The sequence below is a fragment of the Pseudochaenichthys georgianus genome, unplaced genomic scaffold (genome assembly GCF_902827115.2).
Source record: "Pseudochaenichthys georgianus unplaced genomic scaffold, fPseGeo1.2 scaffold_1287_arrow_ctg1, whole genome shotgun sequence".
Taxonomy (NCBI): Eukaryota; Metazoa; Chordata; class Actinopteri; order Perciformes; family Channichthyidae; genus Pseudochaenichthys; species Pseudochaenichthys georgianus.
In genome coordinates, this window is record NW_027262191.1 from 20,050 (window position 1) to 39,174 (window position 19,125).

At 48.1% G+C, this 19,125-nt stretch overlaps 2 protein-coding genes across 2 annotated transcripts in view; both read right to left on the reverse strand.

The window, feature by feature from the left end:
* LOC117440872 (zinc finger protein 585A-like) overlaps positions 1-14,734 on the reverse strand; it is a 32,566-nt gene extending 17,832 nt beyond the window's left edge. The window contains exons 1-3 of the mRNA XM_071202129.1: positions 14,315-14,734; positions 9,233-9,485; positions 4,781-6,226 (exon numbers count right to left, since the gene is read on the reverse strand). Of these exons, the coding sequence (XP_071058230.1) occupies positions 4,781-6,226; positions 9,233-9,389 (1,603 nt within the window). The 5' untranslated portion in view covers positions 9,390-9,485; positions 14,315-14,734. The remainder of the gene's footprint in view (positions 1-4,780; positions 6,227-9,232; positions 9,486-14,314) is intronic.
* Positions 14,735-17,189: 2,455 nt separating this feature from the next.
* Positions 17,190-19,119, reverse strand: LOC117440871 (involucrin-like; the record flags this gene model as incomplete). The annotated part of the gene is made up of 2 exons (XM_071202130.1): positions 17,190-17,431; positions 18,309-19,119. Coding segments are annotated over 2 exons (1,053 nt in total), but the record flags the coding sequence as incomplete, so codon positions are not given.
* Positions 19,120-19,125: the final 6 nt, after the last annotated feature.

Below are 19,125 nucleotides of genomic sequence, written 5' to 3' on the forward strand. Positions count from 1 at the left end.
CCCACATCCCCGACATGTAGCCAACACTTCACTTCCTCGTACTACTGGGCCGTGGCTCCCTGTGGAGCTGCAAGGACCATCAGACACCACTGCGGGGGTCGAGCGACCCCTCCCCTGAACCATGGTGTCAATAACAAGCACCTCTGCAATGGGTGATCCGAGGCGCCGCATGTTTCCCAATTAAATTGCTTTTTCTAAATTAAATGTGCTGATTTTATTTGTATTTTATTTTAAACTCTACATTTTGGACCACAAACAGTTATTTCCCCAGAAACAGCCCCCTGTGGTAATACGTGCTCCAATGGGGAACCCAAGGCCTCAGGTTGAGATGCTGTCTTTGCCGTGGTACACCTCTACCATGATCCACACGGATGTGTCTGGTTTCAGAGGGTGGTTCCTGTTAGACAGTATTTCTTCCTTACTCCCAAGATATTTAACGCTGTTGACGTTAATAACAGATCCTGCTGGAGACGCAGCTCTAAGGAATGTGCTCCAGCACTTAGTGTCAGCTTTACGGCCTGATGGGGGAGTTTACGACTGTGGGAGCGCTGGCTCTGAGAGACATCTCCTGTAGCTCCACAGATGTGTACGCCTCCCCCAATATGCGCATGAACTCTCTGTAAACTAGTTAAAGCTCTATCGAGAGAGAGAGAGAGAGAGAGAGAGAGAGAGAGAGAGAGAGAGAGTAGAGGAGAGAGAGAGAGAGAGGAACGAGAGAGAGGAGAGCATATCATCGCGTCGCGTAGCTGATACTCCTATCTCTAGCTCTCTTCTCTCCTTCTCTCTCCCTCTCTCTCTCCTCCCTCTCTCTCTCTCTCTCTCTCTCCCTCTCTCTCTCTCCTCTCTCTCCTCCCTCTCTCTCTCTCTCTCTCTCTCTCTCTCCTCTCTCTCCTCTCTCCCTCTCTCTCTCCTCTCTCTCTCTCTCTTGCTCGAAGAGAGTGATATGATTCTCCTCTCCGCTTGACTTGCAATAAACTCCCAGTGTTTGACATCAAAGCTCCAACTCTCCTCCGTCTCTCTGAGTCCTGACCAGGGGCGCCGGAAGCGGGGGGCCAGGGGGCCATTGCCCCCCCGCTTTTCAGCCCTGCCCCACATTTTCACAGCAGCAGATTTTTTCTTTTCTTTTTTCAGTCTTTATTTCGAACAGATTAAAAAATAACAAATGTGAAAAACAGAATACCGTAATGTTATAATACAGTATTTATCCACATTCATGGTAATATTCGTATATTCAACAAAAAACAAAAAAAGTCTTCATATTAATAATAATAATAAATCGTATGTCCGAAAGGGAGCAGGAGGAAGCAGGTGCTCATTCATTCCACCCTTACTTGATCAATGATTGTCCTTTAAATCATTATGCAAGTTATTCCTACTTACATTTACACTTATACAAATACAATCATTTCTCATCTTCAATCACCTTTCTTCATTCTCATAGTTTTCCAAAGAAGTGTTTCTGTGCATCCTTTAAACTGAAGGATGCTTTGTTTGAACTCCTGCTCCAAAGCATTCCATGAAGTCACCCCACAGGTTGTTGATACTCCTCAGAGCTGCTCTGACCTCGAGTTGTTCAACATGTAGCTTTCCTCTCAGATGATACCCCCCCCCCCCCCCCCCCTCTGTCTACGAACAGTGTTTCTAATGTCCTAGGAAGTAGATGATGTCTTGCTCTGGACATGATTTGTGGCGTTTTAAATGTAACCAGATCAATGAACTTCAATATGTGTGACTTCAAACATAATACAAGAGTGTGTTCAAGATATCCAACATTACTGATAACTCTTATAGCGCTTTTTGTAACGTGCATAACGGCTGCAGGTTGGTTTTCTACGTGTTTCCCCAGATCGTCACGCAGCAGATCAGAGAAGGCATCAGTGTGACGGAGCCTGCAGTGAGGCCAGAGCGCGTCTGGCTTCTCCCCATAGGGCGAAAGTCTCAGCCGGTGTTGCTTTCCACGAGCGATGTGAGGTCTCCAGCTGATGGGGCTCAAACCACACCACGGAACTTCATATACTCTTTCTATGTGTTCTAGTATTAGTTGTATCTGTGGATTTGTTTGATGTTTTCTAAATAACATAATCTTTGTTTTGCTTATATTTAATGATAATCTGTTTGTGTCAAACCAATGTTTCACTTTAATCATGTCTGCTGTCATCACTTCCAGTAGCTCTTTCAAATGTTCACCGCAACAAAACATATCAGTGTCGTCTGCAAATGAAATACATTTAATATATTTGATACTCTGCAAATGTCTTTGATGTATATTATGAACAGCTCAGGACCCAACACGGACCCCTGAGGTACTCCACAAGTTATGTTCATGTATTCTGATTTATGTTCACCCATTTCAACAAATGGTCGTCTGTTGCTTAAATGCTCTCTCAGCGTCTACCCCCCCCCCCCCCTCTGAAGCCGCTCCAGTTCACCAACACATTGTGATCTGTGTCACATGCTTTTTAACTCTATAAATATTCCCACTGCTTGTTTTTTACTGTCCGTGCAGTTTGCTATTTCCTCGCCTAATGCCGTTAGTGCCAGAGACGCTGGTCCGTCTTTCCTGAATGCATATCGACTGTCGTCCACAAGCTGACGTGTTTCCACGAAACTGCACAAATCCCGTTCCAACGATTCCCCTTGTGAAGGGAAGAAGACAGCTCTCCCTCCACTCGGCTGGTCCTCAGCCCCCCCCCCCGCTGACATGATGGATGTAAGAGCATAGTAACCATAGTTATATATTAAACTTGTTTCCTGAATCCAGAAGATAAATACAGCGTTGGAGCTTCGGCGTGATGACGAGCGGAGAGCGGAGCAGCTTGACGTCACAGCGGGCGCAACAACAGCCGTGCTCCTCGTGAGGGCAGGAATCCAAACGGAGATATCTTCCCTCCGAAGTACTTTGATCATTTGCTAATAACCAATCAGATGGATGGATTCCAGAGAGGACACTTTGAAGGCCTTTCTCTCAAAGTGAGGACTCGTAACAGTCGTTATATAATGTGACATATTTCGCTTAATACCTGGAGAACAACAACAACATGATATCACCAGAAGGCTAGGATCAACACGTGTCTCCGGTCAATGCGCTGATCTCGATGGAGCGTCACTTTGCATTCGGTCAAATACAGCAGGCGACATAACGGGAAGAATATGGACATTTAACCCAATCAAACAGGACGTGGTCACACCATTCACATGTATCCAAGTGCATTACAACCAATAAGAAAGCTTAGATTTGTTTATTTGCTACGTTGTTGTGTGTCAGAACAACCTGGATGCCTCAGGTGGAGATGGTTCTGGGTGCCTCAGACACACACACACACACACACACACACACACACTCAGAACATCAGACTGTTCAACCCAGTCTCATAAAAAAACGTGTAATAACTACGTTGGTCCCTTTATATCAGCTGTGCACCTTTATGGTGTAAATACAGCCTATCTACCGATTGGATCAAATATAAAAGCAAGCAGAATTAGTGTTGATGCTCCAAGGAGACGTGTTGTGTGAAAAGAAATGTAAGATGTTGTTTAATGGCTGATATATTTATGATCCACGTCACGTTTTCAGTGTTGGCGGCAGTTCCTCATGTTTGTCTAGAAGTCTTCTGATCAGGGCTCTATAAATACAGAACTACGGCAGATAAGTAATATGTAATGCAGCCGAACCGTGTATTACAATGCCGTTATGTGATGACTTTCAAAGAGAAAAGCAAGAGCACTCGGAATAAAGTGTTTTCGGTCTGTTTCCGGTATTTGTTAATGACGATGTGCTGCGAGATGTGAGACTGGAATTGCACAGGGGGAAATAAAGTTTCTGCACCATTTTAGATGCGGATTTTGTTAAACTAATGCGTTTGCGCTGTGGACCAACACTATATATTGACGGGGAAGGGGGTAGCAATAAAGATTACACCATTAAATAGTTACACAACATAACAGAAATAATATCGATAGCAGCGTCGTTATTACGAAGTAATCTTCGTAATAACTAGCAAACTAAAGATCATGTACATCCACTGCACACATAATCTGAAATAACAACTCATATTTCTCGCATCAAAACGCATTTTAATCGCCAAAGTAACTTTAAAACAGGCATTTTCCACCGAGAATAAAACGAAGTTCGGCCATGTTTTTTTTTTCTGCAGGGAGAAATGTGAAGATCACGTGACGTAGACGCTAGCCATTGGAATGAATGGTGAAAAAAAACGTAGGCATCTTACAATTTCAGAGGCGTTTTTGTAGAAATACAACGTCCTACGTTGTGGACCAACGTAGTTATTACACGTTTTTTTATGAGACTGGGTTGGACTGTTAACCTCCTGAACTCTGTGAGGAACATCCATCTGGCTGCATCTTGATAAGTATCTCCATATTCCATGTTCTTGTACACAGACTCTATTTCTATGTTATTTTATTAACTTGCTCGTCTCAACACATTCTCTTCACTATTTGATCTGTTTTATTATATATTCATGTTGCTCTGCTGGAGGACGACTTCAGGCTCTGCTCTCCATCTCTCCTCTGAAGCTGCTGAGCACGTGGTGAGAGAGACTTGAATATCATTGAATTCCAGCTCCGTGCTCTTCTGGTTCCGAACCGGTTCTTCTCTGTAGCCTCATGTGTGTTTCCACCGCTCAGAGCCCGACAGGTTCTGCGTCATGAAGTTCACAGCAGCAACAACAACAACAACAACAACAACAACAACAACAACGGGGGACTGCGTCGGGTCAATGATCGTGCTGCTTTTAATCATACAGAGCCAGATTAAGTTAAATAACTACTTCTCCAACCTTACATCTTTCTCCAGAATGCCCTGGTTCATTTACCGTCTCTTTCTGTCCTTTGATCGCCGACAGCCGAGGGGGGGCACCGCTGCCTCCAGAACCACAGAGAGGTTCTACTTCCTGTTGGTCTCCAGCTGAATGTGAATCACTCCCTACTACTTCCTGTTGGTCTTCAGCTGAGTGTGAATCACCACCTACTACTTCCTGTTGCCCTCCAGCCTCATGCAGCCTCAGGTGCTTCTTCAGGCGTCCGGTGACAGCGAAGCTCTTCCCGCAGACGGAGCAGCTGAAGGGTTTCTCTCCGGTGTGGACCCTCATGTGGATCTTCAGGCTGCCCCTCTGGGTGCATCTCATCCCGCAGACTGTGCAGCTGAAGGGTTTCTCCCCCGTGTGGACCCTCATGTGTTTGGTCAGGTCCCCCTTCTTAGCGCAGCACTTCCCGCAGACAGTGCAGCTGAACGGTTTTTCTCCGGTGTGGACCCTCATGTGGATCGTCAGGTCCCACTTCTCAGCGCAGCACTTCCCGCAGAAGGGGCAGCTGAAGGGTTTCTCTCCGGTGTGGACCTTCATGTGGATCTTCAGGCTGCCCTTCTGGGCGCAGCCCTTCCCGCAGACAGTGCAGCTGAAAGGTTTCTCTCTGGTGTGGACCTTCATGTGTTTCTTCAGGTCTGTCTTCTGCACGCAGCCCTTTCCACAGACAGAGCAGCTGAAGGGTTTCTCCCCCGTGTGGAACTTCATGTGTCGGTTCAGGTGCTCCTTGCTGTGGAAGCTCTTGCTGCAGACGGAGCATTCGAAGGGTTTCTCTCCGGTGTGGATCCTCATGTGCCGGGTCATGTTCCCCCGGCCGCTGAAGCTCTTCCCGCACAACAGGCAGCTGTAGGGCTGTTCTCCGGTGTGGATCCTCCTGTGGGCCGTCAGAGAGCCGCTGTCTTTGAAGGTCTTGTTGCAGCCGGTGCAGGGGAAAGGTCTCTCGCCCGTGTGGTCTCTGACGTGCCGGTTCAGGTTCCCCTTCAGGCTGAATCTCTTCCCGCAGAAGGAGCAGGGGAATGGCCTCTCTTTGTGAGACGACCCCACATCGCTCTCCGGAGCGTCCCTGTTCGGGGCCCCGACCCCCGACTGAGCCTCGTCTGGGAAAGACCAGTCACTGTCGTCAGTCTCAGAGGAGTTCAGGGAGTCCTCCTCACTGATGGGTTCTAACCCTGGATCTGGATCCTGGTTCCTGGCTGGTCCTGGTCCTCCACAGTCCTCTCCATCTGGTGCCACAGTGTCTCTTTGATGAAGATGAGAGGACTGAGGCTCCTCTTCATCATCTTCACTCTTCACAGGGACAGGAGTGAAGGTGGGCTTTATCTCCTCCTCCTCCTCCTCTTCCTCTTTGATGTGGGGGGGGGGCTCCTCCTGCTGGGGACCACCTCCTTCAGCCAGCTGCACGTCTGCAGAGAACAGGAACGTTACATAAGTATTAGGGCTGTCAGTCGATTACAATATTTAATCGCGATTAATCGCACATTTTTCTATCTGTTCTAAATGTACCTGAGAGGGATATCTCTCAAGTTTTTAATACTCTTATCAACATATGAGCGGACAAATATGCTTTATGCTAATGTTTGTTTATTACCATTTGAACAATGACAAATATTCTCCTGAATATTAAACACAACAACCCGGAACCTCTCATACAATACAAAGTGTGTGTGTGTGTGTGTGTGTGTGTGTGTGTGTGTGTGTGTGTGTGTGTGTGGGATCGTTGGAGCTATGTGCAACTCAAGGCATATGCTCGAACGGGAGCTGCCTGGACGCTGCAGTCATGTTGTGCACTATCCGTGCTGACTTCTCGTGCAATGTCCCGCTGTCTGCTTCCTGCATGAAGTCAAGTGCTCGGCGCAGTTGTCCGCGAAATGTCGCTCCTCTGTTTTAATTGAAACAGCTCCTTATATCCGTTAGCGCAGCTAGCTAGCACCAGATGCTAACAACAACAATGCACATAAGGTCTCTCTCTCGCGCCACACACACACACACACACACCCTCCCGGTCCTCCCAATAGCCAGTCGGCGCTCTGAAGCTACGGGGCGGCCGCAGACACATGCGTTAATATATATATATACAGAGCCGGACTGGGACAATAAGTCAGGCCGGGAATTATACACCCAGCCAGGCCACTACCAGTTTTTTGTGTCATTTTGCTGGATTTATTTGTCAATATTTACAGCGTTGCTGCCCGTAGTGATGGCCCTCTAAATCTACTACCCAAAAATAAACATATGGACATGGGTTACTATTTAAAAAAAATTGCAAGGAACCTATTCATGTGAACATATTTTAAGTGGGGGCGGACCTCAAATCCTATCGAGGGGTCAGGGGGTATGCTCCCCCGGTAAGATCATCAATCTGGTGCACTTTGAGGGGGAGATAAAGAGACTACACCCATATGAAACATAACTGTAGCCTATCAGGGCTCAATATGTATACACAGTCTGCCACTGATGGCAACCAAAGGCCAAGAAGCGGTTGACATTTTTTCTGAATGGTTGCCAATGGCAACCTGGCAACCGTTACTGTCGAGCCCTGCCTATACATTTAAATAATCATAAAATCATAAGAACATGGCCATAACCAATAACACACCATATCCAATATGAAAAACATTGAAACTTGTTTATTTATTTGTTTTTGGTTCATTTATAGTTGTGAGTGTGTCTGGGCTCCTGAACCAGCCTCCCCCGTCTCCCTCCTCTCCCCCTCACCTGTCTCCCTCCTCTCCCCCCTGCTCCTCTTTGAGGCAGCAGCAAAGACTAGTTTTAGCTCTCAACAAGTTTTAAAAAAAGTTGTTTTCACCTAGTTAACGTTTTTTTATTATTATTCATGTATATTTCACTAATCTCACTCCCCCCTCAAATGGAAAATGTGTTTACATAAAGGGTGACCAAACCGTTTGAGACCCACAGAGATAACTTAGACTAAGTTAACTATCTAAGCACTCAGAGTCCTTTACCTCACCTGAGCTGTAGTTATCAGCCTCTCAGTCTGACAGGAGAGGACTCTCCTCCACCTTGTTGTTGAAAAAGCTCCTTATATCCGTTAGCGCAGCTAGCTAGCATCAGATGCTAACAACAACAATACACGTAACCGGTGCGCGCTTTCTCGCTCGCTCGCGCCACACATACACGAACACACACCCTCCCGAGCTTGAGTGACACACAGAGACCAATCGAGGGCTTTAGTGTATGATCTGTATGGAAGTGGCCGTGTGGGCAGGCCACACCATGGAGACAGCCAGTCCCCCTCTGTGAGGCAGAGTCAGACCCACATTTGCGCAGCGTTGTGTTCACAATACATACATACAAAAAGAATCCCCAGGCCAGCAGGCCACTTAGCAGGTCAGGCCATCGGGAAACCTCCCGGTCCTCCCGATGGCCAGTCCGGGCCTGCATATATATATATATATACACACAAACTAATTTTGCAGACCCTATCCCTTCGTAGTCTTTCAAGTAGGAGGAGAAATGCCAGCGTTCTCCTCCGGTTTACAGGCGCTGTGTAAATTATATATATATATAATAATGATGATGAATGCATTTTTTTACCACTAAAATACAGCAACACATCTTTTTCATTCATGTCGTTTATAACTGGAATATTATTATTATTATTAACTTTGTACAAAGTAGCCTGTCCAGGAAATATGCCAAAATCAACAAAAACTGCGAGCCAGCAGGCAAGACACTCCGCTTCTGAAACGCGCCCGGTAGGGTATGACGCCGGACCATAACCGCGGCGGCACGAACCGGCGCAGACGGACCCGGTGGAAACTAGGGGTTACACCTCTCTCTGAAACTCATCATCATCGCTGCCATTATAAATAAGTGTAATAATCACTATGTGCATTTGTTCAATCCTCCTTTTAATGCATATTTATATTATTGTACATTTTCTAATATGTAACATATATCCCTCTGAAGTGTGAGTCTGTCCGCCATTACCTGTTATAACGAGACATATCTAATAACACCTCAGTGTTCACAAATACAAGAACATATGTGTGTTCATGTGTATACACACATAAACACGCCTCAGCCTCACACAGTACACGAGACAGCTCTGTGTCACCTGTCACTCATCGGTTTCCTCTCAGGCCGTGCAGCCTCTCAGCCAGCCATTAGCCTCTGGAGCTAACGTTAGCCTTAACAGCATTAACCTCCAGAGCTAACGTTAGCATTAGCTAACGTTAGCATTAGCTAACATTAGCCTTAACCTCCGGAGCTAACGTTAGCATTAACAGCATTAACCTCTGGAGCTAACGTTAGCCTTAACCCCCGGAGCTAACGTTAGCATTAACAGCATTAACCCCCGGAGCTAACGTTAGCATTAACAGCATTAACCTCCAGAGCTAACGTTAACGTTAGCATTATCCTCCGGAGCTAGCGTTAGCAGCACTGACCTGTTCTGCGCATGCGCACTCTTGGCTCCCTCAGCACGGCCTCCAGCCTCTGGATGTCTCTCTCTCTGCGCTCCTCTCGCTCCTCGAACCCCTTCACGCTCTCCTCAAACTCCCCGAATATCTGCTGCTCTGCCGCCGCCAGCCGCTCGCTGAGCATCGCTCTCAGCTCCGGAGGATCCGTGTGTTCCTCCAGCAGCTGGAGGAGGTCCTCCAGGAGGACCAGAAGCTTCTGCTGGACCGAGAGCCGGAGCAGCTGCAGCATCATGAGAGAGAGAGAGAGAGAGAGAGAGAGAGAGAGAGAGAGAGAGAGAGAGAGAGAGAGAGGAGAGAGAGAGAGAGAGAGAGAGAGCTGGAACATGATCACTTTCTTCAGTCATGTTTGATGAGAGGAGAAACGTGAGCGTAAAGGAGCTCCAAGACGTTTCCTCTGAAAGGTATTTTATATAAATGACTTTATATTTATATAAACCCTCTGAACAGATGATGTGTGTGTGTGTGTGTGTGTGTGTGTGTGTGTGTGTGTGTGTGTGTGTGTGTGTGTGTGTGTGTGTGTGTGTGTGTGTGTGTGTGTGTGTGTCTGCCGAGGACAGTTGAAGGTAAAACCTAATAGAGGTGTCATACATAATAACCTAATGAAAGTAAATGTAAGAACTACTAAGTGCAGCACACCAGGAAGACTACATGTGGTCTCTTAACATAAGGTCTCTAGCCTCTAAAGCGATATGATAAATGATGTAACATCAGATGATAATATGATATATGCTGTCTCACTGGAACCTGGCTGAGACGTGAAGACATGTCAGCGTACATGAGGCCGCTCCACCAGCCAGCCAACACTCATGCTGCTCGAGGCACGGCCGAGGAGCTGGAGCTGCATCTCTGACTCGAGTCTACTGATCAATACTAAACACATTAAGTTACACCTCCTCTGAAAGCCTCGTTTCTAGTCTCACGACCTGGAACACTTTGCAGCAGTCTTCTCTGTTACAGTGCACCGTGCTCAGGTCCTCATTCAGAACTCTCATCAGAACTCTGAGTTTTCATCAGCGTTGGTTCTTGAAACAGACAAAGTAATTATCGTAGACTTTAATATTCATGTTGACGATGATAAAAATAGCCTCACTGTTGCATTTAACTCTGTATTAGATTCTGTTGGTTTCTGTCAGAGTGTGAATAAACCAACCCACTGCTATGATCACACTCTCACCTTGTTCTGACTGATGGTATTGAAATTGAGCAACTATTAGTCGAACCGCATAATCCTGCTTTATCCGACCATCTCTTAGTAACTTCTGAAGTGCTGTCACGAGACTACAAAGCCTCAGAAGCTCTGCAGCAGAAACCTGTCTGTCAGTGCTATAGCCACATTTAAGAGATTCCACCAATACTGAACTCGACAGCACGTCTGCATGGAGGGGAGGACACTTATACAACATGTACACCACCCCAAGTGATCATGTTGTTGATAGTGCCTCTTACCTGCTACCCTTCCCCTCACCCTATCCTGAGGGAGTGCATGTACGTAGACACGTTAGTCTAGCTGCTATAGGCTGGGACTGTTGGGGGGGGGGGGGGGGGCACCTCACTCCGTCTCTCTGGCTGTCTGTACCTCTGTACTCTCATGTTCCCAATAACCCAGCTTCCCCCAAATCTCTTTTTTGTTTCCATATCTACGCCGGGATCCTGAGTCGAGGCTGATCCTCTTGCTGTGGTCCTGTGTCCTGGATCCTCTGTCCTGAGTCCTGGACCCTCTATCCTGAGTCCTGGACCCTCTATCCTGAGTCCTGGACCCTCTATCCTGAGTCCTGGATCCTCTATCCTGATGTCCTGGATCCTCTATCCTGGACCCTCTATCCTGAGTCCTGGATCCTCTATCCTGAGTCCTGGATCCTCTATCCTGAGTCCTGGACCCTCTATCCTGAGTCCTGGATCCTCTATCCTGAGTCCTGGACCCTCTATCCTGAGTCCTGGATCCTCTATCCTGTGTCCTGGATCCTCTGTCCTGAGTCCTGGACCCTCTATCCTGAGTCCTGGATTCTCTATCCTGAGTCCTGGATCCTCTATCCTGAGTCCTGGACCCTCTATCCTGAGTCCTGGACCCTCTATCCTGAGTCCTGGACCCTCTATCCTGAGTCCTGGATCTGAGTCCTGGATCCTCTATCCTGTGTCCTGGATCCTCTATCCTGAGTCCTGGACCCTCTATCCTGAGTCCTGGATCTGAGTTCTGGATCCTCTATCCTGAGTCCTGGACCCTCTATCCTGAGTCCTGGACCCTCTATCCTGAGTCCTGGACCCTCTATCCTGAGTCCTGGATTCTCTATCCTGTGTCCTGGATCCTCTGTCCTGAGTCCTGGACCCTCTATCCTGAGTCCTGGACCCTCTATCCTGAGTCCTGGACCCTCTATCCTGAGTCCTGGACCCTCTATCCTGAGTCCTGGACCCTCTATCCTGAGTCCTGGACCCTCTATCCTGAGTCCTGGATCCTCTATCCTGAGTCCTGGACCCTCTATCCTGAGTCCTGGACCCTCTATCCTGAGTCCTGGACCCTCTATCCTGAGTCCTGGATTCTCTATCCTGAGTCCTGGATCCTCTATCCTGAGTCCTGGACCCTCTATCTTGAGTCCTGGACCCTCTATCCTGAGTCCTGGATCCTCTATCCTGAGTCCTGGACCCTCTATCCTGAGTCCTGGACCCTCTATCCTGAGTCCTGGATCTGAGTCCTGGATCCTCTATCCTGTGTCCTGGATCCTCTATCCTGAGTCCTGGATCCTCTATCCTGAGTCCTGGATCTGAGTTCTGGATCCTCTATCCTGAGTCCTGGACCCTCTATCCTGTGTCCTGGATCCTCTATCCTGAGTCCTGGACCCTCTATCCTGTGTCCTGGATCCTCTATCCTGAGTCCTGGACCCTCTATCCTGTGTCCTGGATCCTCTATCCTGAGTTCTGGATCCTCTATCCTGAGTTCTGGACCCTCTATCCTGTGTCCTGGATCTGAGTCCTGGATCCTCTATCCTGAGTCCTGGATCTGAGTCCTGGATCCTCTATCCTGAGTCCTGGATCTGAGTCCTGGATCTGAGTTCTGGATCCTCTATCCTGCGTCCTGGATCTGAGTTCTGGATCCTCTATCCTGAGTCCTGGACCCTCTATCCTGCGTCCTGGATCTGAGTCCTGGATCCTCTATCCTGAGTCCTGGACCCTCTATCCTGCGTCCTGGATCTGAGTCCTGGATCCTCTATCCTGAGTCCTGGATCTGAGTCCTGGATCTGAGTTCTGGATCCTCTATCCTGAGTCCTGGACCCTCTATCCTGCGTCCTGGATCTGAGTTCTGGATCCTCTATCCTGAGTCCTGGACCCTCTATCCTGCGTCCTGGTTCCTCTATCCTGAGTCCTGGATCCTCTATCCTGAGTCCTGGACCCTCTATCCTGTGTCCTGGTTCCTCTATCCTGAGTCCTGGATCTGTGTCCTGGACCCTCTATCCTGAGTCCTGGACCCTCTATCCTGAGTCCTGGACCCTCTATCCTGCGTCCTGGATCTGAGTTCTGGATCCTCTATCCTGAGTCCTGGACCCTCTATCCTGCGTCCTGGATCTGAGTTCTGGACCCTCTATCCTGAGTCCTGGATCCTCTATCCTGAGTCCTGGACCCTCTATCTTGAGTCCTGGACCCTCTATCCTGTGTCCTGGTTCCTCTATCCTGAGTCCTGGACCCTCTATCCTGTGTCCTGGTTCCTCTATCCTGAGTCCTGGATCTGTGTCCTGGACCCTCTATCCTGAGTCCTGGACCCTCTATCCTGAGTCCTGGACTTCGAGTCGTGGCTGAACCTGTCTCTGCGGTCCTGCCAGACTCTCATCATACTACTTCCCTGAAGGCTCCGACAGGATTGCTGACATCCTCCTGGATTCATCTTCTTATTACAGACACATGCATTTCCTAACATCTGGACTACCTATGTTGCAACCCTCTATCGTCTGAGGACAGAGGGTCTAAGGACAGAGGGTCTGAGGACAGAGGGTCTGAGGACAGAGGAACTGAGGACAGAGGGTCTGAGGACAGAGGAACTGAGGACAGAGGGTCTGAGGACAGAGGGTTTGAGGACAGAGGGTCTGAGGACAGAGGGTCTGAGGACAGAGGAACTAAGGACAGAGGGTCTGAGGACAGAGGGTCTGAGGACAGAGGGTCTGAGGACAGAGGAACTAAGGACAGAGGGTCTGAGGACAGAGGAACTAAGGACAGAGGGTCTGAGGACAGAGGGTCTGAGGACAGAGGAACTAAGGACAGAGGGTCTGAGGACAGAGGGTCTGAGGACAGAGGGTCTGAGGACAGAGGAACTAAGGACAGAGGGTCTGAGGACAGAGGGTCTGAGGACAGAGGAACTAAGGACAGAGGGTCTGAGGACAGAGGGTCTGAGGACAGAGGGTCTGAGGACAGAGGGTCTGAGGACAGAGGAACTAAGGACAGAGGAACTAAGGACAGAGGGTCTGAGGACAGAGGGTCTGAGGACAGAGGGTCTGAGGACAGAGGGTCTGAGGACAGAGGGTCTGAGGACAGAGGGTCTGAGGACAGAGGGTGTCGTATTGTCAAACTGATATTCTGTACACACTGTGAAGACACTGAGACAAGTGTAACATGTGTGATATGTGGCTATAAGTAAACACTGATTGAAGTGAACACTGTGTGATGTCCTTTCCTAGGTCCTATGTCCTATGTCCTAGGTCCTATGTATTGTTGCCGTTACTTCACAGAAGCGCGACGCAGACAGACGAGTTTCCGGTCCTGAGTTTATAACGAGGTGTATTCAGCTTTACATCCCGGGTTAATTGACAGCTCTAGTGGTTGTGATGAGCGCCTGCCGGGCTGCTCTCTCCTTCTGTCCTCCCTCTCCTGTCACCTCTGACCTCTTTATATACACCCGGTGCAGCTAAACCCCGCCACCCAGTGTTCATAGATAATATTGCACTATACATATAACTTAAATAAACTGACACACCAACAACACCCATAGCATGGCTCCTACACACCGGCCCCTAATTGGCTTTAGTATAAAACAAAAACAATTACCAATAAATAATAAAGGAGCTATACCAATGGTGTGTAGTGTCCTCAAAGATTCCTTTCTTCTCCCTTGTTTTAAGGGTCATCAGTCTTTGCTGTTCCTAGGTTGAAGCAGTCGTGTTGCCATCCCGTCCAGCGCTTAGAGAACCTGTGGGTTTATTTTCACCCGATTCCAAGCCTCTCCTCACAGGGCTCCTGCATCGATGAGTCAGTCACCTCCTCAGGTCTGTCACTTGGAGTCAGCCGCTGCCCTGGTACCTGCAACATGGCAGCTGAGCCGCTCGGTAAGCTGTTTGTGGGCAAGCTGGGACTTTCCTGTCTGAATGGCAAGTCTAGGCAGTAGTGTCCTTCTGACATCTCCACTTCCACTTCTGGCTCGGTCTCCACTTCCACTTCTGGCTCGGTCTCTGCTACCACATCTCATCCTCTCTGGAGTCTGCTACGACATCTCATCCTCTCTGGAGTCTGCTACCACATCTCATCCTCTCTGGAGTCTGCTACCACATCTCATCCTCTCTGGAGTCTGCTACCACATCTCATCCTCTCTGGAGTCTGCTACCACATCTCATCCTCTCTGGAGTCTGCTACCACATCTCATCCTCTCTGGAGTCTGCTACCACATCTCATCCTCTCTGGAGTCTGCTACCACATCTCATCCTCTCTGGAGTCTGCTACCACATCTCATCCTCTTTGGAGTCTGCTACCACATCTCATCCTCTCTGGAGTCTGCTACGACATCTCATCCTCTTTGGAGTCTGCTACGACATCTCATCCTCTCTGGAGTCTGCTACGACATCTCATCCTCTTTGGAGTCTGCTACGACATCTCATCCTCTCTGGAGTCTGCTACGACATCTCATCCTCTCTGGAGTCTGCTACGACATCTCATCCTCTCTGGAGTCTGCTACGACATCTCATCCTCTCTGGAGTCTGCTACGACATCTCATCCTCTCTGGAGTCTGCTACCACATCTCATCCTCTCTGGAGTCTGCTACGACATCTCATCCTCTCTGGAGTCTGCTACGACATCTCATCCTCTCTGGAGTCTGCTACGACATCTCATCCTCTCTGGAGTCTGCTACGACATCTCATCCTCTCTGGAGTCTGCTACGACATCTCATCCTCTCTGGAGTCTGCTACGACATCTCATCCTCTCTGGAGTCTGCTACGACATCTCATCCTCTTTGGAGTCTGCTACGACATCTCATCCTCTTTGGAGTCTGCTACGACATCTCATCCTCTCTGGAGTCTGCTACCACATCTCATCCTCTCTGGAGTCTGCTACGACATCTCATCCTCTCTGGAGTCTGCTACGACATCTCATCCTCTCTGGAGTCTGCTACCACATCTCATCCTCTTTGGAGTCTGCTACGACATCTCATCCTCTTTGGAGTCTGCTATGACATCTCATCCTCTCTGGAGTCTGCTATGACATCTCATCCTCTCTGGAGTCTGCTACGACATCTCATCCTCTCTGGAGTCTGCTACGACATCTCATCCTCTCTGGAGTCTGCTACGACATCTCATCCTCTTTGGAGTCTGCTACGACATCTCATCCTCTCTGGAGTCTGCTACCACATCTCATCCTCTCTGGAGTCTGCTACGACATCTCATCCTCTCTGGAGTCTGCTACGACATCTCATCCTCTCTGGAGTCTGCTACGACATCTCATCCTCTCTGGAGGATGCTACGACATCTCATCCTCTCTGGAGGATGCTACGACATCTCATCCTCTCTGGAGTCTGCTACGACATCTCATCCTCTCTGGAGTCTGCTACGACATCTCATCCTCTCTGGAGTCTGCTACGACATCTCATCCTCTCTGGAGTCTGCTACGACATCTCATCCTCTCTGGAGTCTGCTACGACATCTCATCCTCTCTGGAGTCTGCTACCACATCTCATCCTCTCTGGAGTCTGCTACGACATCTCATCCTCTCTGGAGTCTGCTACGACATCTCATCCTCTCTGGAGTCTGCTACCACATCTCATCCTCTCTGGAGTCTGCTACGACATCTCCATGCTCTTTGGCGTCTGACATTTTTTCAGAGTGATTCATAATGTTCAGGAATTGTTTGTCTTCTCTGGACACTTCCTGTTTCCTTGCTTGTAGTTTCCTTGAAGTCATGATTGTATTGTTTGACCAATAGCTCCTCTAGGCGTACAATGGATATCCGATTGACAGCAGCAGCAGGGTGGCCTTTAGCATCTCTGCTGTAGTCGCTTCCTTGTAGGGGACCATAGAAGACCTTCCCAGTAGGGTCTTTGCAGCATACGGTCCTTCTCCCTGGCTATTGATCAGCTCCCAAGGGTCCAGTACCTTAGGAGCCTTTGTCCCAATGAGTAGGTCAATGCCAGAAGCAATGTCATTCATTTTGATGTCCTTTAAGGAAGGCCATTTTTCCAGATCTTCTTGTAGAGGAATGTTCTGCTTGGAAACAGGCACGGTTTTATGTGTGAACACATCGGATAGTTGAAGGAAATTGTTTTCGTCCAGACTCGATATTTCCAAACCTGAGATATGATGACTAGACACCATTTTGTTCTGATGCATTGTCTTCAGGAGAATGTTAGTCCTTTGTCCCGTAAGGTTTAGCCGCCTCGTTACACTTTCTGTGCAAAGGGTAGATGAACGTCCATGGTCCAGAAAGGCGTAAGTTGGTAACACGTTGTCTCCTTTGTGGCTCTTCACTGGCACAATGGAGAAGATGGAGGTTTCATCACCGGCCCCGATGTGCCCACACGGATGAGGTGACACTATTACTTTCCATTGGCTTCCCATTCTGTTCTGAGTGTTCTGCTTCCTCTCTTTTGGCTTTCTGTTCAATGTGGAGTCTTTCAGGATGACTTTCATCGCACACATAACATGTCAAAGACTGTGGCAGTGTTTGCTCATGTGTCCTATTTTTAGGCATCCAAAACACCCCCCTTCCTTTCAAGGAGTCCATTGTTTCTCTGCGTGTTTTCTTCAGGATGTGTGGACACTGCTCCAATGAGCGGCCACTTCTTCGGCAGAACAAACACACATGCAGGGAGTCGGTGGTTGATGGAGGTATCTTCCTTCCATTCGCTGTTGCACGTTCTAGCGCTGGTGTTCTTGGGCAGGTCATCATTGTTGCAAAACGACTTCCTCTTAGGCGTGGGTTTCCCTTTGGAAAGGTAGAGATAACAGTTGTGATAGCTGCAGCTGGTTTATCATCCTGGATGCTTCCAAACAGGATCTGACAGTATCTTCACTTGCCTTTCTATAAAGTTGACAAGGTCAGGAAATGCAGCTCGATGCCCACGCTCTTCCTGCAGCTGACGTGCTCGGTTCCTCCACTCGTCTCTGAGTCTGTAGGGTAGTTTCTGAAGTATGTGTTTCATGTTTGAAACAACATTCATTTCATCCATGTAGGTGAGATGTTCCATCGCAACAACCTCTTAGGAACAAAGAGAAGGCTTGCAGTGCTTCCACATCTTCGGCTCTGATCCCTGTCCAGGTAAATGCTGTGTTCATGTATGCAGTGGCGACCTTGTGTTCATTACCACAGTGTTCTTTAAGCAGCTGGTTTGCCCTTTGGTGACCTTGAGCTGGAGGCAGATGTTGGCAGCTGCGCACAAGGTCCTTTGGTTGTCCTCTAGTGTATTGCTCTAGGTAATGCAGGCAGTCACTTTCATCGTCAGCCTTTCTTTCTACTCCTCTTTCAAATGCACGGATGAAGGCTTCAAACTGCAACGGGTCACCGTCAGAAGCAGGAATGTCTCTTGGAGGTAAAGTGGAAGTGAGATGTTGAGCCAGCATAGCAGTGATGTCACTTTGCCTCTGGATTAGGTTATAGATGTCACCTTGATTACCAGTGTTGATTACAGGTGGTGTGATGTCAACATGTGTCTGCACATGTGTCTGCATACTTTGTCTGGGAATAGAGGTTTCGGCTTGATGAGGCAAGAATTCAGTTGCATGTAGGTTAAATCTTGCTGTAGGGTTTCTGAAGTAAGAGCTCATCCCATCTGATGCTCTAGAGGTGTGTCTTGATCCCATACTGAGCACATTTAGCCTGGCTTTGGCTTCTGCCAGTTTAGTTTGTATATCCAATTGTTCCTTTTTCCGTTTCACCTGTTCTTCCTGTTGCTCCAACTGTTGTTCCTGTTGCTCCAACTGTTGTTCCTGTTGCTCCAACTGTTGTTTCTGTTGCTCCAACTGTTGTTTCTGTTGCTCCAACTGTTGTTCCTGTTGCTCCAACTGTTGTTTCTGTTGTTGTTTCTGTTGCTCCAACTGTTGTTTCTGTTGCTCCAACTGTTGTTTCTGTTGTTCCAACTGTTGCTCCAACTGTTGTTCCAACTGTTGTTTCTGTTGCTCCAACTGTTGTTTCTGTTGCTCCAACTGTTGTTTCTGTTGTTGTTTCTGTTGCTCCAACTGTTGTTTCAACTGTTGTTCCTGTTGTTGTTTCTGTTGCTCCAACTGTTGTTTCTGTTGCTCCAACTGTTGTTGTTTCTGTTGCTCCAACTGTTGTTTCTGTTGTTCCAACTGTTGTTCCTGTTGTTCTTTCTGTTGTTCCTTCTGTTGCTCCAACTGTTGTTTCTGTTGCTCCAACTGTTGTTTCTGTTGTTCCTGTTGTTGTTTCTGTTGTTCCTGTTGTTGTTTCTGTTGTTCCTGTTGTTGTTTCTGTTGCTCCAACTGTTGTTCCTGTTGTTGTTTCTGTTGCTCCAACTGTTGTTTCTGTTGCTCCAACTGTTGTTTCTGTTGTTGTTTCTGTTGCTCCAACTGTTGTTTCTGTTGTTCCTGTTGTTGTTCCTGTTGTTGTTTCTGTTGCTCCAACTGTTGTTTCTGTTGCTCCAACTGTTGTTTCTGTTGCTTCCA